This window comes from Athene noctua, chromosome 2 (genome assembly GCF_965140245.1).
Source record: "Athene noctua chromosome 2, bAthNoc1.hap1.1, whole genome shotgun sequence".
Classification (NCBI taxonomy): Eukaryota; Metazoa; Chordata; class Aves; order Strigiformes; family Strigidae; genus Athene; species Athene noctua.
This window is the reverse complement of record NC_134038.1, coordinates 155133121-155156268: the sequence shown is the minus strand read 5'-3', so window position 1 is coordinate 155156268 and position 23148 is coordinate 155133121. Positions and strand designations below refer to the sequence as shown.

The 23148-nt window shown below is 41.3% G+C and overlaps 1 protein-coding gene across 7 annotated transcripts; it reads right to left on the bottom strand.

Moving 5' to 3' along the window:
• Positions 1-750: 750 nt before the first annotated feature.
• Positions 751-18408, bottom strand: MLH1 (mutL homolog 1). Of its 7 annotated transcripts, none has more exons than XM_074900787.1 (19): positions 18023-18405; positions 17235-17325; positions 17000-17098; positions 15843-15916; positions 14675-14747; positions 13708-13799; positions 12355-12397; positions 11655-11743; positions 9920-10032; positions 9253-9346; positions 8578-8731; positions 7493-7851; positions 6592-6740; positions 5309-5417; positions 4430-4493; positions 3729-3893; positions 2843-2935; positions 2375-2488; positions 751-1859 (listed from the first exon to the last, which is right to left on the bottom strand). In XM_074900787.1, exons 1-19 carry the CDS (start codon positions 18127-18129, stop codon positions 1692-1694), a joined length of 2250 nt encoding a protein of 749 aa, XP_074756888.1. In that variant the 5' UTR covers positions 18130-18405; the 3' UTR covers positions 751-1691. The 7 variants fall into 7 exon arrangements, 5 of the variants coding, with proteins under 5 accessions (XP_074756888.1, XP_074756889.1, XP_074756891.1 ...); XR_012633235.1 differs by having other exon boundaries at positions 1721-1859; positions 2843-2954; positions 18023-18407; XR_012633236.1 differs by having other exon boundaries at positions 1721-1859; positions 2843-2951; positions 18023-18407.
• Positions 18409-23148: the final 4740 nt, after the last annotated feature.

Below are 23148 nucleotides of genomic sequence, written 5' to 3'. Positions count from 1 at the left end.
TCCCAGTCTGCCTAGATTTTGGGCAAAAGGTGTTGCAGTGCTGTTTGGCCCCCTGTAGGGATGCAGTGGTAGTAGAACATCATTTCTTTGTGGCAATTGTGATAACAAAAGGATGCAAGGAGCTTTTTGAAATAACTTAGTTCCTGTACTGGTGGTGGATGTTATTCAAGTTCAAGGAGGAAACTGGAGTAAGTGGGCCCAATAAACACTTGTATTACCTCAGTAGTGAAAGTTAGGTAGCTAATCATTTGATGTAGGTCAGTATTTTCAAATACAGGTTTTAAGTGTTAACTGATGCTTGATCAAAAGCTTTAGGTAGGAATTAGGTGTTACCTGAAGAGGAATGTAAGTGCTGTCACTTTCCTTATATAGTCATTAGGTTTTATTAGCAACCTGCACAGCAAATATTAAGTACCAACCTATTCTTTTATGTTATGTTTTGTATTATTTCCATCGCTGTGGGGTAGGAGACAGGATGGGCTGTGGTCTATCTCTTCCAATCACAGCTCTTTGAAGCAGCAGTGACTGTTACAGTTTACAGGATTTTCCCACCACAATCCAGTCCCCTCAGAGCATTAAATCATACACTAGCTTCCCCTTTTTTGGTCTTAATATATCAGTAAACTAGCAGCAGGGGCTTGTAGGCAGCTGTCAAAGTCACAGCCATGAACTTGATGATCCCCAGGAATTGCAGGTGGATACCATGTTCACCACTCTCTAGGGCTGTGTGGATGCAGGATTTCTTTCATCTTCTCAGTTTCTGGTATAAGACATTGCAAGCAAGCTGGGAGATCATTTATTAAAGGTGGGCTTGAGTTGTGAACATCATCACTGGCTTACTCATCCTGTTGGAGCTGAGGCTACAGCACCAAATATACACCAGGCTGGGGGCAGTACAAGGGGAAAGGGGAGGAAGAGGTAGAAGTGATGCTATCAGAGTCTGCAAGAGCTACATTTAAACAGATGTTTTGAGAATACCTTCACAGCTATTTTATTTCACTTTATTTACTATCAAGCCTCAACAGTAAAATCATCACCTCCCTCTTTGCTCCAAATAACAGGTCTGTATATATGTGTATGAAGTCCATCTTCCTTCACAAATGCTGATACACACTGAAGGCAGTGGCTTCAGTATGCTGTTCCTAAAATTCCCTTTTGGAAATGCTGGATGAAAAAAAAGCTAAGATCAAGTCTATCACTTATGTCACTTCAGAGTATTCAAGATCTGTTTCAGAGGATGCAAGTAAGAGTAAAGCATTAGAAGAACAAAATAAAACCTATTATTTAACAGTGCTGAAATTTTCCTAACCAAATAGTAAACTCCATGGGAAAAATACATCTAGTTCCCTTAAACCTCTGAACTTCATCTAGGTGCACAACTTCATTTGAACCCTTCCACAGTCCACAAGAATTTTCTTCAGTAGTTGTATTCAGTTCACATAGTGCATAATAGTGAAACTCAAAGCATAAGTGGAGATTTTAAGAACTTCAGTTGGGTTTAGATATAGCTAAAACAATTCTTTTTATTCTTTGATCAAAAGAAGAAAGATTGACCATTTGCTGTTGTGTTAGCATGATATTAAAACTCCGTTTTCTTTCCTCCATCAAGTCCAGCTTTATCATCTACAGAGTAAAACAGAATGTAGCATGAACATTTTTTAGATATGCACCAGTCTCCACTAACTACTTGCTCAACATCTCTCAAAAACTTTGTAGAGGTCAGGGAGGTTAGCAAGCTGCAAAATGTTGCCATCCTCTGTGAAGTGTTTAGGAGGTAAAAGATGAGTCCTAAAAGCTTTGTAAAGTACATGTTCCACTGTCCATTTCCATGTGGTTGAACTGGAGTCAGGCTCTTCATTCTGAAATACAGAAAAAAAAAAAGGACAAATAATTAAACTGAATTTCTCTGAAACATAATAAAGTTTCTTTAGAAAATAAGACTACATCGATTTTAAAATTGGGGAAGTTCATTCTATACAGTCAAGTTAATTTTAAGCTCTGGAAAGTCACCTGCAGAATGAGCTAGCTTAAGTGAATGATTAAGCAGACACAAGCAGACTATTTTTAGGTTATATGCATCCTTATTCTTCTATAGAAATTTATCATAGCTCACCAGGTTAAAAAAAAAATACATCCCAAACTCAGAGGCCAAGAACTGTAGTATTATTAAAGTAGATTGCAATACCCAAAGTTAAAAGGTTCTCTGAAATCATACAATACTGCAGAAAATTTAAGCCACATTCTTTCAGATTCTTGCCACACTGCTACTTGATTTGCTTCACTGAAAGTAGAGTTGGGACTAGAAGTTTACAATTGAAAAAAAGTTTCCTGGGTGATGTTAGTTGTTCATATGACTTGTTACATAGTCTCATACCTGAGAGGTTGTCAGGTTGGCTTCATCTAGTATATATTGCTTTCTAATGGAGTAGAACATAGCTAATTCTTTACTTAGGGTTTCAAAACACTCCTTCTCTTCATCCCAGTTTACCTATAACAAGAAAAAGTAGTAATTTAATAGAATTGAGGTAGCAGTCTGAGACTCTATAGAGATTCTTAAAATGGAAAAGTCATAATAATGTCTTGGATAAGGTAAAGGTATAGAAAAAAAAAAAGGTAGAAGTGAAGGCTTTCAAATCAAAATATCTGCTCATTCAGTCAGTAGTTATGAACACAGGGGCAAAGCACCACTAATCAATAACCTTATCAAGTGTGTCTTAACAGGACATTTAACCAACTCCAGCTTTTCCTTTGCAGCTTCTGATGAATTAATTTGGTTCACTTCATTCTTTCCCAAATAGAAAGAGTCATCTGTGAATGACTAGAAATCATTAAGAGAATATACCTCTGTGGCCAAGCGAAGGATGAACATGGGTAGTCCTTCCAGTGGCGGAACATAGTTGTCTATCAGAAGTGGTAACCCAATCAGGTTTCCTTCCTGCAAGGCAACGTTGCTGCTTCAGTAAAAAAAAAAAAAAAAAAAGTTCTTTCTTGCAGTACATGCAAGAAAACTTATTGTAAAACTGATGCTTACTAAACCTAGTGAGCCTTGGGGGTATCTGAAATTACACGTTTTTAAAGCCTGATGCCAGGTAGACTTTGCAGGAAGAGGGTTAGTACTGGTGTTTAACTTCACGAGGGCTGGATTTAAGCCACTCGGCTCAGGAAGACCTGAATTCAGCCCCCTCCTCCAACTCCAGCCACTGACTACAGAGATCACACTTCCTAGGGGAATATCTGAGAGACATGTCTGGGCTATATGACCCTTGATGAAGCTGATCAGCTTTGTGTAGAGAAAGGGATGCATTGGGCCACCAAAAAAAAAAAAAAAAGAAACATTGCAAGCAATAGTGATGCTGCAGCCCTGCCTGGCTAGAGAGCTGGTTAAGCTGCACACCAGGCTGGATAAAAGATCTGCATTCTAGTTATGGAAGCAGTGACCAAATTATTTTTATTTAGTAGCTCATTATATATGAAGTTCACGTGTAGTGCCCTTCTAAAAGCAGCAAATGTCCTGAGCATTTTTAATGATGGGGGTAAGCCACCTAAATCTTCCCAGAGATAGGTCTTAGTAAGAACTGCAAGCAAACTGCTGTGGTTATCTGTTACCAAAAGTAGAATCACAGAATTATTTAAGTTGGAAAAGACCTTTAAGATCACCGAGTCCAACCATAAACCTCACACTGCCAAGTCCACCATTCATTTACTGTCAGAAGTAATAGCAGCGTCACCTCATCAATTTCAAGAGAAAAATAATCTTTCAACATTTCAGTCTTCTTTTTCAGAAACTCCACAATATACTCGGCAAGCCCCTCTTTTGGTCCATCTTCTTCTGTCCAGCCACTTTCAGGATCCTCTAAAGCAAGCATTGAAAGCTCATACAAAGGAGCTGGCTCCTAAATATGGAGAAGGCAAAACCATTGTTAATGATGAACGTGCTCTACTGGAAATCTACAGCTTTTCCCTTCACATTTATAAGCTAACTGTAATATACTGTTTCTGGCCTGCAGAACAAACTGTTCTGCTTATCATAACCAGTCTAAAAAGTATTAATATCCTTCTGATATAATTCTGTGCAATCCACAGTCGTGCAAAGTGCTGTGATACTTACAGGATAAACGCTAGCAACCAACACTACTTCTGATAGATTTGATTAGAAATCAAATTAATTATCTGTCCCAATGTAACAAGCAACAAGGTGAATATATATAAGTGACATGAATAACAAGCAACCAGGATGACAACTTAACAGTAGTAGCTACAAAATTACTAATAGTTTTCTACATTCTATCCTTACTGTAAAAGAAACAAAACGTTGTTCTTGTAGCAGAAAAAAAACCTGTAAAACTATATATTTGGCTGAAAGGAGAGACTTACTGTAAATGAATTTTGAAAAAATCTTATGTATGATATAATGTAAAATTATACTTACTGACAACCTTAAGACTCCAAAGTTTGCAAAGTCATAAATAAGTATCTGGTAGAAGAGTTCTTGGCTAAATTGAAGTACAAAAATTAGTTACATGGACAGAATCACAGATCTCCAAGTTACCATAATCAAGAGGGGAAAGTAAGGGTCATTTTGGATATGTATGTCTGCTCTTTCCATTCATATTAACAAAGATTTTAAACTAAACTGTTTAAGATTCACATGGACTATCGAGATGTTTACAATTAAATCTGATTCTTGGTTTCTGACATCATCAGCCACACTGGCACAGAAATGTTTACATACTCAAGCATACAGCCACTATCATTTTATTCCCAGATACCTCTTTACTCCTTTGCTGCACTGCAAGAAATTCACAGGAGCTTGGAAGTTGATAGACATGTCTATCTTAAGGATAGCCTCTGATTTGTTACAAAATGTATGTAGCCAGCCCCATAAGGCTGCATATGCAAAACCACAAACTTTGTGTTATGATCATGTCCTGCAGCTCCTCTTAACATTTTACATACAACATTTTGCTTGTCTCTTTTGAAGCTTCTGCTTGCTCATCTTTAACAGCGTGCTGTAGACCAGTTGCTGCTGTAGATGATCACGAAACCAACAGAATGTCTTTCCTTCCCCCCAGTCTGTGAGCACACAATACAGTAGCTGGCATTTTCATCACAGCGATTCCCTGCAGCTTCTCCCAAGCATGCCAGACTTGTTTCCACTGTTCTGAACAGATTGCTTCATCTTTAGCCTCATGACTTTTTGGATAGGCAACAAGAAAATTATGTTTTTCCTGTCATTTTCTTCCTTCTTTTAATTAGCTTGGTCTTTGGTACTTATTTCAACTGCCAACAAGTCTAACAGCTTCTTTACCTGAGTTTTGTGGTATTGAGAAGATACAGTTTTGTCTGATACTGGGCGAGAGCCCACTGAGGACTGACACAGCCAACAAATGAGTGATCACGTAGCATCTCCTGAAGATCTGAAACGATTGAAGGGGTGGGGAAGAAACAAGAGGATGTAATTTCATATTTGCAACTCTGCCCTAGTTATTTAGTTGTGGTTTGTGTCTTTTTAGCATTGAATTCTCAGATCACTGTTCAGTCACTACTACACCCCTGCTGTACTACCAATCATCCACGTTTTGGAAGATCAATCATTTGTGTGCATACACATATATATTAAAACATAAGTGAGAATAGTTATATAACAGTTAAGCTACGAATGCAAATTAAAAAAAAAATAAAATAAATCTGTGTTTGACTTGAATAGCCTTTCAGAATTTGTTTCCAGCCACAGATTAGTAACAGAGCACAAACATACTTCAAAGAAAACTGCAGATGTAAAACAACTTTGCAACAAAATCTAGTATTGTCAGACTAAATTCTTAAGTGTGATAGAGCATGTTCATCATTTATTTATTTTCTTCTCCCAAAATATGTATCCAGCTTTCTCACTTACATATACTTTAAAAAAAGGTATGAGAAGTTGGATTTCATTTTTGGCATTCCACAAGAGCTCCTCATCAGAGGAGCCTGGCAGTGCAGTCACAGCATGCACAGAGCACTATGCTACCCAAACTCCATTGTTACCTTTTCCAAAGGAATACAGTATCATGAGAATGGTTATTCTTTTCTTCCAAAGGTCTCCTGTAGCTACTTCTTACATGTATGAAGACAAGATGCAACCTCAAGCTGCTGCACAAGTTCTACCATGTATTTTGAGACATTTTTGGACATTTTATGGCTCAGGGACAACTCTCTGATTTCAGTATTTAAACAGTGACAGTCAGATTACCAGTCTAATGCAAAACTTCTTCTGGAGCACAAATAAAGTACAAGTGCATGCTTTAGCTTTTCAAGATGCAATTTTCTAGTGTTATTAATTATGATGCAAGTTAAGGTTTGCAAAATATTTAGAATGCATAAAACACCTATCAACTAACAAGATACATGGAAGTCTTTAAAACAGTCCTCCAGTGTGGCAGCTGCCTGTTCAAGTTTGGCCCTTGACATTTAACACAATTTTGTTAAAAGCTCGCTTAGCGGCACAGTGAGCTGGCTGGGCCACCTTTTAAATATCACTTTCCTCAGTTCAAACAATAGTATTTAGTTGGTGGAATAACAACAACCTTGAGAAGCAAAAGGCTTGCTTACTTGCATGTGTCTGGTTACTAATTTCCTCCTGCAGAGTCAATACACTGGTCAAATTGATGATTCTTCTTCTAGGGGTGCAGGCAGCAGTCATGTCCTTCCTGCTGTCATCTTTCTCCATTTCTATGTCCACATCTTCCCGTGGTCTCTTTCTGCAATACCAAAACAAAAAGAATTACATTCAATTCTCTATCACTTAGGCAAAACACACCAACAGATGGGATTCTCAATTCACATGCTGTATGCTAGACTCCTTTATTTTACTTCCGAGGCACAATTTGTTCAGAAAAGGTAGTTCATGAGATAATTTAAGCTTCTCTAATACCAATCACTTCAAACATCTGTTGTTTAAGCACCAAGCGAACTGGGCTCTAAAGGACACATCAAAAAAATATTGGTATTTCTAGTAATTTTTTGCATGATAATTTTTCTGTAATACTGGGGAGGGGGGGGGCAGGAGGGGAATCAGATTCCCTCAGATTTTGGCCTTACCTAACAGCTCCTGCAGGAGCTATAAAATATTACAGCTCTTATTTTACTAGGGTAAAGTCTGCAAAATTCAATTATGTAGTTTCTATCCCCCCCCAAGAGAAGGGTCTCCCAAGAGAGACAGACCAGTACAATCTCCCTAAACTAAAGTTAATGGCATCATTTATACCGCTTTCTGCCTTTCAGTAGGTGTGGAAATCCCATTCCAGTTAAAAAATTTATCACAAGTTCTGTAATTTACAGTTCACAGATGAAATTTAATTTCTTAATAAAATACCATGGAAAATTATTCTAGGAAAATTTTTCCTTCTGAAAAAGCAAAAAGGCCAAAGAGATAAAGAAAAATCTTAGTTTCAGGGCCATGTCATGAAATAAAGGGGTCACCTTGTATGACCTCAGGCAGGATGAGACTTACCGAGGAGGCACTGTCTCAGGAGACAAGCGTCTACTCTCGCTCAGCCCCCCAGGCACCACCGTGTCCCCCTGAACATCTGCCATTTCAACCTGATCACTGACATCTTCCATTTCAGCATCCTGCAGCCTGGCCGCACCCTCCGGAGGTCCTGCAGTAACCTCTGTTGTTGCTTCAGGGGGGCCTGTACTTAGGGGGTTGTTCACCGGCTGGAGAAAAGCATCCAATTTCTGCTCTCGGGCATCAGTACGGACCATCTGATGTGCATAAACCTTATCACCGCTTCCTCTGGTAACTGCAGAAGAGCTCGCTGCTGATTTTACCACCTCACTGGAAGAACAGTCGGCCCCTGGAAGCAATGTCTTCGTTCAGATACAGGGAAACAAAGAGAAGAGATTCAACAACAAGAAAAAAAACCCAAACAGATCAGTCACACTTCTCATAGCATCTTACTGCTCAGGGGCAAGTAACTTTCAAACCCCAAAACCAGTGTTAACTGCTTAAACAGGCCACAAGCTTTGCACTTGTTATCCACATAGCATGACTGTCATCATCTTGGCAGTTAAAGTTAGTGTTCTTTTGTCTCAAAGGGAAAATCTTTAATGGAAAAAAAAAATCACAAGGAAATTTGGTTCTTTTAAAAATAATTAAAATTCTTATGCTATGCTCCACATAGAGAGAGATTAAGAAACCTTCTTCCTGATTTTTTTTCTGGTTAGATTAAATCCAAAGTGTCGTCAAATACAAAGAAAAATTTCCTCAGTCACATGACTGTCACATAAACCAGGGCAGAATAAAAACCAGTTTACCACACATGAAGGCTAATATACTTGTAAAATCAAAAAGACCAATCAGATACTTGACAAAAAGGTATTTAAACTGTTTTTGTACACTTTTTCTCTCTCACCACACTGTTAACATTGGTATCTTAAAGCAGTTTCATCCCTGAAACATAGAGCAAAGATCTCAAGGTACCAGCGTAATGCTGATGACTGAATCACTGCACAGATTGTACTATGGAACACAATAAATGTACCCACAATAGATTAAATAGTGCAGAGCTGTGGTCACTTCAGACACATTCTCACCTGAGTGAAGTACATCCTTGAAGAATTAGAGCCCAGTAACTTGTTCTCTACATGCTGTTGCACACGCTCCAGAATACTGTCCTCATGAAGGAAGTGGACCTCGTGTTTTGTAGGGTGCACGTTCACATCTACGTTCTGAGGGGCTATTTCCAGGCTAGAAAACATTTTAAAAGAAGTTAACCTAAAATTTCCCATGGATCGCAGAGGGTGCAAACTGGTTCAGTATAGAATTTGTCAGGCTTGGAGCATTACTCCATGCAACTCCAAGTCAAAATGGTCCTGAAACCTGCTAAAGTTGCACTACAGTCAGATTTGCCGGGTATATTAAAAAATAATCTGAAGAACTCTATTCCAAACTCACCAAAATCAGGTTACGTAGGTAAGCTTAAACCAATCTCTCCATTGTACTACTACAAAAAACAGGTTTTAGAAATATTACTTGCAGTGTCTTGCGAGTTAAAGGACTTAAGGCTGAAATACCAGAGAGTACTTCTAAAAACAAGGCCTGTCTTAAGATTTCTATTTCGTGATTTAATTATCTCCTGTCTGGCAATTAATTACCTCAGTGTAATGCTTAACACTAGTATTAGGAACACAAACATCCTTCTAAATCTACTCACCCTAGCTATATCCTGCAACATAGTATTAAAAGGCTACTTCTTCCTATTACTTTACCTTAAGTATAGGAAAGGATGCGTACTTTTTGGCAAATAAGCAGCATAAACCGTTTCTATGGCTTTCCGCAAAGCGGCTGACTCTACCAATCGATCTGAAACACAGAACAAAATGTTCTTTTCAAAGAGGCTCACTGAAATACACTGCACAGTGCCCAACTTCTCCTTCAGGCCAACATCTTCATGCTTTGTATCTTCAAAGGGCATCCGTTATACCCGTTTTTTCTGAGACCTATTTATTCTTCATATAAAACCAGGAATAGACAGTATCTGCTCAGTAAGTTTTTTATTTAGAAGTTTGTTTTTTTCCCACAAATGCTGAAATAACCATTATTTCACAGTTAAGGTCTGTTGCACCCCAAGCCAGTGTTGCTGCAGAACAGAGAGACTACTCTGTCTAAGTTGGCAGGACACAATCATAAGCTCGATACTCCACAAGCTTAAGTTTCTTTAGGCCCGGTCTTAGCTGCTTTCCACCAGAGTGAAAAGCATGATGCACATTACAAACAGAAAAACACCTTAAGATCTACAATTAACTGTAATACTTAATTTTTGGGGTTTTTAAGAACGTTCATACATTTTGTGGATCTTCAGAAACTTTCATTTTTCTGAATGTTACATAAGTAACATATGACTGTACAAAATGCTGCCTTTTTTTCTAAACTTACGGTTTATGAAGAGTAAAAATATGCATTTCTTCACAGAGTAGTTTGCATTCGTGATGTAGCCTTTCATTTTAAAGGCCAGACTTGCATCTTCACAGCCCACTTCTATCAGTTCCCTATTGATAGTACCACACACAAAAAATTAATTCTTCTGTTGATGCAAATTTCAAACAGTACTCATAAGTAGCGATATGTTGTTCTATATTCTATTTATATCACAGTTAATGAAAACATTGGAATTATTTAAGAGTTCAAACTTCCATTGCCAAGCCACAAAAAATATTTAACCTGAACTGTAGTGTTTCTTCTTTCTGAGTAAGTGTAAGCTAGTAACACCGTATGATCGGAGTCTGTAAAACTATCCACATTATCTTTTTAATACCTTAACACATCACAGTATACACAGTATTATAAACATCTATCGATAATTCTAATATGCATTTCACTGTTTCAGGTCATTGACAGTGACAGACAAGGACACTTCAAAACTGTCAGCAGCCAGGGAAGAACATTGTTTTTCTTGAACTACTCTGTCTACTTCTGCCAGTCTAAAATTTATTGGTGGGCTGTTAAGAAGTCATAAAGATGTAAAAAATTTTTTCTTGCTCATGCATACAGAACCTAACATTAACAATTCTCGTAATAGTTTTTATAGTTCTCATGATTCATTAGTCGAAGAAGTCCACTTTGTTACTTTGTGAGCACAGCTCTCTAGCAAGGCATTATGCCAACTTCTAAAGTTAACACAGAAAAAAGTCTTACAGGGTACTTATTTCCAAATCAACCTCAATATATACCGAGTTACATTTTTATTTGTTTTCATTTTTTAAGTCAAAATAACAAGGTAGACTAATCACCATCTTAAATTAGCTAAAATAAAAGTTTCATTTGAAAACGTAGAATCAAAACATTTAAGTGGAAATGGACAATTTATTCAAACTGTGAAAAGGAAAAACTACCAAACAGGCTTTAGCAGTAGACAAAACCAAATGCGTAACAAAGAAATACAAACAACACTGCAAACCTTACCACTAAACAGCCTCTCTAGTTCGCTGTGTTTCATAAAGGTTTCCATGTATTAAAAGTTACATTCCTTACATGAGAAGTGTGACTATTAACTGAATCAAATTGACACCCAAGTACTGGTGGGACAAATCCATTCCACAAGTTCATTCAATGAGTTATTCACAGATGAATGTCTTATAAAGAGAGACTTATTCCTGAAGTGGCAGATGTATTTTCAAAAATCTGATTGTTTTTATTCACTTTCAGTTTTTCTGCCTGGTTTACTCAGCCTCAGCTAATGTAGCTTTTGTCAAAATATTAAACTGTAAGATTTCAGAAAAACAAATCTGAGGAGACTCAGAATGTATCAGGGAGCAGGCTGTGGTAAGAAGTAGCAAGATTTTCATGACATAGGAAGAGGCTAGGAACTTGTAGAGAACACAGGTACAGCTTGCTCTTTTTAAATGAGCACACAGAAAGCTACAAGCAGATGGTTCCCTTCAAGTGCATTAAAGGAACAGCTTTGCAACCTCCCTCTTTCCTCTGAGATACTAAAAACGAGTCACACGTTTCTGCAAGACAAAGGAGAGCTCTATTATTGAACACTCCCTCTTCTCTGTAACTTACCTTGAAGGAAGCAGGAAAAGTCAGCACCGCCCATCTTCTTTAAGAGAAAGGAGAGGGATACTTACTAGAAAATTTCATGTCAAAAGGAACCTTGACATCGACATACCTGCTAACAGCGTTTCCAAAGATGGACCTGATGTTGTCCACTGTTGAGGCGTTTGATAATGTTCTAACATCTGACACAGTATCACCTTGCTAAAGAGAGCAGACATGAGTATCCATCAATTCACAGTTCTGGCCGAAGTTTTAGACATACGTTAAACGATAACATTGCGGACACAAAGGCATGGGACGTCATTATAACGTTTTGTATTATTTATTTATTTGTGTTCAGAAAAAACAATGAAGGTAAATGACACAGGAATACAAGATTTGCTAGATGACATCAACCCGTTCAGGCCAGCAACTCCATCTTTGAACATGAGGAACATAAGTAGTTGAGTAAATAATTATCAAGAATGCCTCAGAAGGAGGGTACTCTACCCCATCCGCTTTCATAAAGTAATTAGTAACCAGACTCTCAAAAGAAGTTGAAACAGCTCATAAAGCTAAAACAAAACGTTGACCACATAGAAAACTCCAAACTCCTGATAAATATATTTTTGTCCTGTTTACTTTTAACTAGTATGTTCTCTATCCAAACTGCATCAACATATCAACATACACTTGAACATTTCAGTACAAGGGAAAGCTCTGGACACCAGTCCCACTGCAAAAGATGCAGGGCAAGTTTTCTGGCCTTTTCAGGTACACATATTACACATATATCAGACACACAGTGAACTTAAAAGACTTTGTTTACATACCTTTTTAGCTGAAAAGCTGATGCCCGAGTTATGGATGGCATACCTGAAAAACAGATAAACATAAGGCTGCAGTATGTGAAAGAAAAGGTTACCTTCCCTGGATGCCAAAAAGTGGCTAGTAACAGGGACAAACTATTCCTCTCCTGTTACACAGTAATGTGATTTGAGTCAAATTGAGCTGTAGACTAAATGGCCATAAAAATAAATCTTTTCTATTTATAACTCACCTGTAACCATATGAAATTCAAGAATGAGCTTATTCCTCAAAAAAACCTGATCGACTTCTACAGATGTAGCTGGTTCAGTTTCATTGCACAGGTTTAACTATAAGAGCAGCAACCCCCCCTCAGTATAACAGAATCAAGTCTGAACCACTAAAAAGAAGAATCTGAAAAGTCTGGCTCACCCTTTTAACTTCCCCTACACAGATGGCTCAGCTGTCTCTGACCCCAGGGCCAAGTTCTGATACACTACAGCTGCATAACCTTGACTCAAACTTCCAGGAAAGTTGCTAAGTCATGAGAAAGAACACACCGTAGAGCCTTGCAAGGTAACAAATGCAAAAATGCAGACCATGGTTAGACTGTTCAGACTGGGACAGTTAGTAACGCAAAAACTCCGGGGGGGGGGGGGGGGGGGGGGGGGGAAAGATGCAAAATCCTAATGGAAAAAAGCCCCAGTGAGTTGGAAGCCTGTAACTCGGCAAGACTTCAGATCAGTCTGTTCCACGGAGCAGCAGGACCCGAGCCTTTGACACTTCACCCCCTGGCTGAAGTCTGCCTGGCCAGCAGAGACTCGTAAGTAGCTCATTTGGGGAGCAAGCTATAACACTTAGCACACAGGCTTGATACTCTTTGCTAGATTTTGTGTTTACCAAAAGTGTAAAGCAGTTATTTTGGTTAAATTGTGTAGATCCTGCTTGCCAAGCCCCTGCACCTGGCAAAGGATGCAACAAAGGGACCCAGGAAGGGAACATCTGGTAGCTAAAGTGATACAATTTCTTTTTTGAGGACGTGAAATTGTCAGTCAGCTTTTTCACATTCAGCCAAATCTCAATGCTCCTGCACAGTTTTTACTTGGGATTCTATTCAGCCCAAGTTTATTGGGAGTTCAGTCATTCAACACTATCATCATCATCATCTATTTGCTGGAATCCTTACTAATAATAGTCATAGACTGAGTACACAGTTTTCCCTCTGGATTCTCCGCATCAAATTGTCGTTATCTGACATCTTACGCTAACAGACAGTTAAAAAACAAAAACAAATTACATCAAACACATATGCCAGTCCCTCTGAAAAAAAACATTACTGCTCATGGCAGTATAAGAAATTGGAGCCTATTTCAGTTTACCTGCTAACAACTTCTAGTATTTTTGCGTATTCTTCATTTGGATTTTTTAAAGCTTTCCTCCTTGTATTTACATTGTAAAATAGATCTTCAACCTACAGAGAAAGAGACGACCATTAAAAAGCATTTTACAAAAATATTCTCTTACTGTATAATTAATCTAAATCATCTTCTTAATAGATACTACTAAATTCTCTAAGAATATTTCAGTTTATGGATGATCAACATTCAATTTATTCCTCACCTGCTTCAGTTCTCCTAACAAAACCCAACTCCAGAGAAATGTATGTTTTCAAATATTTGGGCACATCAGTATTTTTACCAATAATAAAAACAACTCTACAGCTCACTTTTCAGTACAAGTTACAGACCTTCCTCTGCAGATGACAATGGATTCCCTGATTACACCCTGTTTTAATGAAATGCAAATGAATGTTAAAACAGTTGCTGCAATCAGGGCTGTCAATGTAGTAATACCTTCCCATTCTGAGCTCCTTATTCTTCATAACCTTAATGCCAATCCTAACCCCAACCCACATTCAAATCATGGTATATATGAAAGATATGACTGAAAACCAAACAGCGGTTCGGCAGTTTCCTGTGCCAGCCCTCATCTTCCCACCCTGGCTCATATAACGCAAACCACTCCTCCATATTCTGAGCTTCTTGTAGCCCAAACTGTCCACTGAGGCTTTCAGCAGTCCAGGATTACCAAATATTTATGAATGTAATTGATGATGCTATCCTCAGAAGGAAGAAAAAAGAAAAAAAAAAAGAGGATCTAAAATTTACCTTGCTGTCTTTGGTGAAGAAAAAACAAAAAACCCAACAAAACCACACACCATTTGGAAAATATTCTATAAGGTGTTACTGTCATATACCTTACAATGTAAACACATACCATAAGTGGTGCAAGCACAACCACCGGGAAACAGAAAAGGGACAAGAGAGAACAGGCACAAAAACCTACTGTGATCTGAGTTCCTTGGTTTCCAGCACAGGGTTTCGGAGGGGCTTTAATTTTTCCATCACTGTAAGCAGCTCTAGGCAGAAAATACAAGCAAAAAGTTGTCAGACATCTAGATTTACAGGGGGTCAGACACAGACAAAGGGAGAAGACAACAGAAATCCCATCATCATCACACTCCTCCCAGCAAAGGACCTGGGACACTGACAGTTGGCTGCAACCCCCCCACCTTTCTGCTAGGGGAAAGCTGTCTGACCGTAGGACCCAGAGGGGCAGTGGGAGAGTGGGAACAGCGGCAGAGAAAAAGGGACAGGTAACGGGATATGTGTTTTGAAATTGTATTACTGAGACTTTTCCTGTAAAGGCAGGACTACTGTATTTTATTTTTCTTCAATAGCTAGACCTGAACTAATAATAATTTTTCCACTAGACTTCATAATTCAGCGGTACTAATAAGAGATTCTTGACTTTACGTATAAGATGTTTCCGTTTTGCCTGTAAGAGGATTTTGAGCACAAGAGATTTCTGACCCATGTAGGTCTTTCAGCAAGTGATAAAGGGGCATAATTTGAAAGGGCATACTTTTTTTTACCCTCTCACATACCCTACAAACTTAATGCAAGAAAGACCGTAGTCACACAATCTTTTGAAAAAGAAAGATGCAAAGCGTCTCTTTTTCCCCCCCCCCACCTTCTTTTTTTTAAAAGTAGTTGAGGAATTAATGGATAGGCTTGCATAGATTCAGAGTAAGTTTTCAGAAGAATATTCAAAACCTTTTCTTCTATAGGATTAGGCTCCATACAAAAGCAAACTAATGCTCAGAGACTTAGACAATTCGCAAGACATGCTGACTGTGTATATACATCATTTTATCCTGAAATGCAGAAAAAGATGAAAGTTTACCTTACACTGACTGCTGAAGTACAATTCCCTTTAAGATCCTCCACTACTCTTAACTTTTAAAATACATTGTTTAGCTAAAGCTTACCTTTATGGTCTGGAATAAAATATCTCAAACTACGTTTTCTCACATTCTGGATCTTCTTTGTAACTACCCCAGAAACACTTAATTCCTTACCCCACTCTCCTCCTAACAGCACTGAAAAGATAATTAAATACACCTGTTCATTATTGCATGCAGCAGAAGTCCCTTGGACAACGGGTAGCGTACCTGTATGCACACTTTGCATCGGCTGTTTTAGTTGTTACCGTCACATGGGCAACATGACTGATGCTGGCCAATGCCTAGAGAAAGAGAAAGCATCTTTGTAAACCTTGTGCTGGAGGCCACTGAGGAGTGTCCACACTTTGAACAGCACCCCTGAATTTCGCTATACCATTTGGAAATAATTAATAAATGCTTTTACAAGAAAATTCCAGGTCAGTAAATCTTTAACAAATTTTAGTACCTATAACACTGACTTTTATCCAGAACCTTCTTTTAGCTTTTTTAGAATTTCATATTCTCTGACAATGCAAGCAGCTAACCATGTGACATAACTAAAAGAAATTTGCAAAGTTATTACAGTTGTACCCTTTCTTTCATGTTAAACAAAAAACAGCTGAGAGGTTTTGGCCATTATCCTCTCATCCCTGCCCAAGTTTTTCTCCTGCCTGTAGACAATATTACAAACTTCAGTTACAAAGGTTTTCCTGAAAAACTCAATGGATATGTCTGCACAGCCTGCTGAAACCAGTCTCAGGACCAGACTCTACTGGCTGCAGAGCTGATTAGATTGAAAGCATGTGAGGAGAGGCCTCGGGGATTCTGTTCTCCGGAGCATGCAAGGATCTACGTTGCTGAGCACAGCCAACGTACTTCTGTATCTTGCTGTCCATCTGGAGGGGAAAGCAGAACCCATCCCGCACTGTTCCTTCAGACAGCTTCTGAGGATACGGAGAACTAGTACATATGAGGGGTCAGAGATACTAATTTTGACTAATAGCAAAAACAAAGGAAGACAAATGTCCATTTCAAACATTTAGTTTTAAGTATTGTATTTAGACAAATGTCTGACATCAGAGATCCACCTTCCAGTCAAATCTTTCACCTGTAGGTTCCTGAAGCACTGAGAAGACAGGCCTTCGTTTACTTTTTTTTGCTTTCTGGAGTAAGATTTCTTTTTTAAAAAAAAATATGTACCTTTCCCTAGGCATCCATCTCATCTTGAAAGACATAGAAATGTATTTTAAACTATATTCACACAGCAGACTCTCTCAGAGTAAAGAGTACTCTGTAAAGACTATTAGGAATGAGAAAGTATGTAAAACCCACTACAACAGGATAACAACAATTAACAGTTTGAAAAATCTTGATGAAGATCTTACCTCACCCCTAAAACCGTATGTAGAAATACTAGCCAAATCCTCAAATTTTTGAAGTTTACTCGTCGTAAATCTCTCACATACAATGTCCAGATCTTCTTTCTACGTGAAAGGGACAAGTAATAAGTTGCCTCCCTCCTTTCCAACTTTTTCAAGATCAGAAACATTAATAAATTTAAATAAATTTTAAAAGGTAGTATTAAACATCAGTATACAGCTGTCAACTTCATTTACTCACTCTGATACCACAGCCATTATCTTGGACCTGGATGAGCTTCAGACCACCTTCTTTAACTACTACCTGGATACTTGTAGATTTAGCATCCAAACTGCAAAAAACAAGAAAGCATTGCAGAGAAGAGCAATTCTAGAGAACAAAGGGCTACATGACTTTGATTTAAAATTGAATTTTTCTCACAAGTGATAATTTGTTTCTGTTCTACTTGTCATTCATATTAGAATTCATTCTGCTTCAAATAAATCCTTACTGTCTCTTTTTTTTTTTTTCTTAAGTACAGTGATTATTGTTCTAAATCACCATCCACAACAATTATGGAGAACTTTCAGGAATTTAAAAATTAAGAAGGTGACTTGTCCAACAAGTAGACCACCTCTACCCATTACTGAAACCTACTGCAGACTCTGCTGCTTGACTTCGCACAGCTGATACAGCTCACTACACTTACTAGGGAAAAGGCAGCAACTGTAATCCCAGACAGACTTCGGAACAAATAACCAAGTTATTAACCTGACGCTGAAAGCAAATGATTCAGAAACTAAGCAACAACAAAACAAACCCAAACACAAATTTAGAAAGCCTTTTCGAACGGCGTTGTCCCTCTGTATATTCAGTACGAGCACCCACGGATTCTCTCCTCAGCACCCCAACTCGGGCGTACCCAGCGCGCCCAGCGCCCTCGCCCCCCGCCCGAGGGGAGCCCCGGGACAGCCCCCCGCCCACCCCGAGCAAGGCCAGGCTGCGCCCCAGCGGCCCCAGCAGGACAGAAGGGGCGAGCCCCGCGTTACCAGTTTTCGATCATCTCCTTGATGGCGTTGGCCGGCCTCTGGATGACCTCGCCGGCCGCGATGCGGTTGACCACGGCTTCATCCAGCCGCCGGATCACGCCGGCCATCGGCGCCGTGACAGGAGCCCGGCCTGGGCGGCTGCCGGGCGGGAAGGGCGTCAGAGCCGAGAGACGGAGACCGGCTGCTCGGGCAGCCCCAAAAAGCGGGTCTCTGACGGGAGAGGGGGGGGCCCAGGGGGGAGCCCGAGCGGAGGAAGGCTACAAGGAGCTGACGACGCGGAGGAGGAGGGAGCGGGGCGGGGCGGCCGCCTTGAGGGGGGCTGAGGGGAAGCCGCGCGGCCCAGCTCCCGCCAAACCGCCGCTTGCCCGCCCCCTCGAGCGAACGGCTCTCCGATTAGGCAACGCAAGTGCCCATCACACGGCCTCCTTGCCTTCCCGCGGCAAAAATAAACACGGACGGAGGCGGGGGCAGGGCGGGGGGGCCGCGAGGCTCCGCGGCGATTGGCTAAATGGCGCGGGGGGCGGAGCGGTGCTGCGGAGGCGGGGCGACGCGGGGGCGTGCGTGCGGGCGGCCGTCGGGGCGGAGCGCGCCGCCTGGCGGCGGGAGGTTGCACTGCGTGACGACGTGCCCCCCGACGCAGGCGGTGCGGTACGTGACTGCACGTGACGTGTGCGGCGTGGGTGGTGCCGCGGCGCGCGGTGCACGCTGGGTTGTGCGGCCCTGGAGCGCGTCCCGCCGTGCGGCCGCGGTCACGGCCCCGGTCACGGCCCCGGGGTGTGAGCGGTGGCAGCAGCAGCAGCAGCGGCGGCGGCGGCGGCGGCGGCGGCGGCGGCGGCGGCGCGCGGGGCGCTCTGACCGGGAGTGCGGCTGGGGAAGGTGTTACCCGAGAAGCGGGTTCGTGCCCAGCGTGCCAGAAACCAATCTTAACATGCTCAGGAGAGAAACTGTATTTATTCAGGCCTGGGTGCTCGGTGGACTTTTCCACAAATCAAACACCCCAACAGCAGCTTTTCCTGCTGCTTTTACACACAGAAATCAGAGGTGAGCACTTTTCCAAACACACCCATCAGATAGTGATCGGTTAGCGATTAACATACAATTATAATACACCGTACATAATGCTTCTACTGCTGTGCATGCTCAGGGGAAGGGTGTTACCCCGGGCAGGGGTCTTTTTGACCTGTGGGTGTGGTTTTTCGTATTATAATGAAGGAACTTCACTTTTAGGACACTCAAATGTGAGTTTCATTGCTGAGTTAATTAATCGATTAGTCATTTTGCCAGGTTGTTAAATAACACAATCTCAGTCATTTTTTTCATGGTCCGAGATGTTCTGCTTATTTTTAGGGTTCAGAGAGCAAAATCAATCCTTTATGATTTTCTGCTGCTACTTGAGGTCATCTTGACCACACTTCAAAGTCTCACTCTCCCAAGCTTTGAAGCCTTGTAATCATCCCCATATGTGCAGTAATTGTAGCTACTATCACAGAATCAGCTAGGTTGGAAAAGACCTTGAAGCTCCTCCAGTCCAGCCATTAACCTCACACTGACCGTTCTCAACTCCACCAGATCCCTCAGCGCTGGGTCAACCCGACTCTTAAACCCCTCCAGGGATGGGGACTCCACCCCTGCCCTGGGCAGCCCATTCCAACACCCAACAACGCCTTCTGTAAAGAAATACTTCCTGACAACAAGTCTAAACCTTCCTTGGTGCAACTTGAGGCCATTCCCTCTTGTCCTATAGCTTATTGGTTCAAAAGACTCATCCCCAGGTCTCTGCACCCTCCTTTCAGGGAGCTGTAGAGGGCGATGTGGTCTCCCCTCAGCCTCCTCTTCTCCAGACTAAACAACTCCCATACTAGCACAATAATTATCTATGGCTACTAGCAAATGTGAAGTACACTGTATCAAAAGGTCACAGCCACCCTGCAGTGAAACCTGCTGGCTTTCATGGGGATCCTGATCGTTGCACATGGAAGAGTTAGTGGACTACAATACAATTAAACTGCTGCACACCAGCATGGCCTTTGGGCCTGTGTTGTGCTGCACAAATCCCTTGACCGCACGATGACCTCAGCTCACGAATGCAGGAGCCTGCAGGCAGCTCCCCCTCAGTACCAGCGATTACACCACCTGCATTGCCTTGCTCTTATCTAGAAACTCAGCAAGGAGTTATGTGAACATCCTTTCTGTTTGACAGTAGAAATGATGAGTGGAGTTGTTTTCATGCAAGAAAACCCTACGATAGCTCGAATGACCAAAATGGAGTAACCCTTTCTACGGACAGGGTCTGCATGGTGCGCTGCACGTGCACTGGAAGCCCATTCAGTGCTACATAACTCCAGGTTCCAGCATCAAAAGGCACGCAAGATTGTCTGGACTATTGTCTCTTTCTGGGATCATAACAGACTAGCAACACCTGGTGCAAAACAGCTCTTCACTGCACTTCCCTAAGCACAACAACCACCACATCTCTCAGGCAAGCTGCACATGGAGCTTCAGAGAAGCAAAAGCTTCTCTGGGAAGGCAGCATCGCTGCAGTGCCTTGTCAGAGTGGTGTAGTTGCTGTGTCACTGTGCAAAACACCACAGTATATTCATGTCGTTTATGAGCTGCCTTGTAGCTTCAGTGCCAAAAATTGGACATCATATTGATGTAGTATACTTCACATCTGCTAGTAGTCATGGTTAATCACTGTGCTAGTAGCTATAGTTACCGCACATGTGGGAACAATTACAAGGTTTTGAAGTGTGGTCAAGATGACCTTGATTAAGACTTTGCTCTCTGAATCCTAGAAAATAAGCAGAACATCCTAGACCATGAAGAAAATGTCTGGGACTGTGTTGAAAATGAGTTATTTGTCAGTCGGACAAAATGACTAATCGATTAATTAACTCAGCAATGAAACTCACATTTGAGTGTCCTAAAAGTGAAGTTCCTTCATTATAATACGAAAAACCACACCCACAGGTCAAAAAGACCCCTGCCCGGGGTAACACCCCCCTGAGCATGCATAGCAGTAGAAGCATTATGTACGGTGTATTATAATTGTATGTTAATCGCTAACCGATCACTATCTGATGGGTGTGTTTGGAAAAGTGCTCACCTCTGATTTCTGTGTGTAAAAGCAGCAGGAAAAGCTGCTGTTGGGGTGTTTGATTTGTGGAAAAGTCCACCGAGCACCCAGGCCTGAATAAATACAGCTTCTCTCCTGAGCATGTTAAGATTGGTTTCTGGCATGCTGGGCACGAATCCACCTTTTGGATAACAATACCAGTTGAAAATGCTTTACTATTTGCATCTCTTGACCTAATGTAATGTAACTTCAACAACTTCTCATCCTCTTCATAAATGCCTGTCTTCATTTTTGGGATCCTATATTAATTGCAAAATGTTGACAGCAACCAATAGAGCAGTTTTCACTTTGCAGAAATTAAAAAAAATAACATCATGAGAAGTATACCTTCACAGGTGACACTTCAAACAAGAGGCCGATGATCATGTGTGTGGCTGTACCCTGGCCAAGTGCGTGAAGCAGATGCAGGCCCTGAAAGAAATGCATGAAGGTCTCCTGGTATCAGCTGGGATAGAGCAAATTTTTCTTCTTAGTAGCTAGAATAATGCTGTGTTTTGCATTCAGTATGGGATTTGGTATGAGAAGAATGTTGATAATACACTGATGTTTTCAGTTGTTGCTAAGAAGCCAAGGACTTTGCAACTTCCCATGTCCTGCAGGCGTGCAGGTGCACAAGGAGCCAAGAGGGAGCATGGCCAGAGCAATGGACCCAAACTGGCCAAAGAAATATTCTATACCACAGAATGTCATGCTCAGTGTATAGAGGATGGTTGGTCAGGAAGTGGAGACTCTCGCTTCAGGATTGTGGATTTGGGATCTTGGTTTCTCTGGGATCGCTAGCCGGGAACGGGCTGGGCATTGGTCGTCGGGTGGTGAGCCACTGCATTGTTCACTATCCATTTGTATTTTCTACTATTGTTGTTGTTATTATATTCTATTTCAATTATTAAACTGTTTTTCTCTCAACCTACTAGTCTCCTTACCCTTACCTCTCCAATTCTTTTCCCCACCTCTGGGGCAAGGGTGCGTGAGTGAGTGGCTACATCGTGTTTGACTGCCAGCCAGGTTTAAAGCATGACAGAAATGTGAAGCAAAACCATTTTTTTTTGTGAGTGTTAAGGATTAAGTGTTCGAAACATGGATTAGCAGTACCTTGCTATAAGATGCTTTGTCTTGTGAGGACATTTTTGTCCTCAGCACTGTCCAGGATGGTTGCTATAAAGTGTCACTCTGTCTAATTCCTCTCCATATGGGCAGGTGACTGCAGTGCCCCCAGGCATGAAAGATCTCCACAAAGCCACTTTTGAGGCTGACTTCAGGTTCTCCACTTGTTGCTCTTGGAAAAACCACCTGGGTGGAGGCCAGCAGTCCTGCAACCTCCTGGCTTGTGAACCTTCTGGCTGCAGGAACAAGTACCTGGGCCATGGTGCACTTCTGCTTTGACTGGCAGGAGAAGGTTCGGGACTTTGGTACAAGCCCCCCTGTTATCCTGGGCAGGGCAGGTGGCAAAGGGTTAATAGGCACAAAGAGAGGTGGAGAGACTGTGCACCAACCTTGACCCTACACCGATCTGGGGAGCACCAGGAGCATTGGGAGCACTGAGCTTCAGAGCAGAGGAATCTGGCTCTGCTCCAGGACCTGAACCTAGGGGAGGAATCTGGTTTCAGTGGCCGCAGGCAGCCTGGCACAAGCCTTATCCAGAGCAGCTGGTAATGGGAGCGGGAAAGCAGAAGGCATGTGCTGGATCTCAGCACACAGTCTGGGATGGAACACATTTACTCAAGCTCTTCCTTGTCCCTGTTGTTGCTGACAGCTATTTGCGCTGTCAGTATCTGCCCTAGACCAGCCAGGAGGAAAATTTCCACCTTTTATTAATTATACCTGTGTTACATAGTTTGTATCATACAGACGCAGTTCATCTTACTGAATGTTGCTTGCATGAAGCTTTATAATCTTGTGCAGTCTCTGCCAAACTGCTGATTTTCATGTAGAAGCTGATGTGAATAAATCTGTTTTTCTGTTTGGCTGCAAGTAGCTGTCAAAAGACTTC

Excerpts from the sequence above, each read along its gene's own strand:
- MLH1 (XM_074900787.1), bottom strand. The coding sequence starts at position 18,129 with ATGGCCGGCGTGATCCGGCGGCTGGATGAAGCCGTGGTCAACCGCATC. Across the intron at positions 10,033-11,654 it reads TTTGGAAACGCTGTTAGCAG|GGAACTGATAGAAGTGGGCT; the intron begins GTATGTCGATGT and ends TACTATCAATAG. Across the intron at positions 6,741-7,492 it reads CCTGAGACAGTGCCTCCTCG|AAAGAGACCACGGGAAGATG; the intron begins GTAAGTCTCATC and ends TTGGTATTGCAG.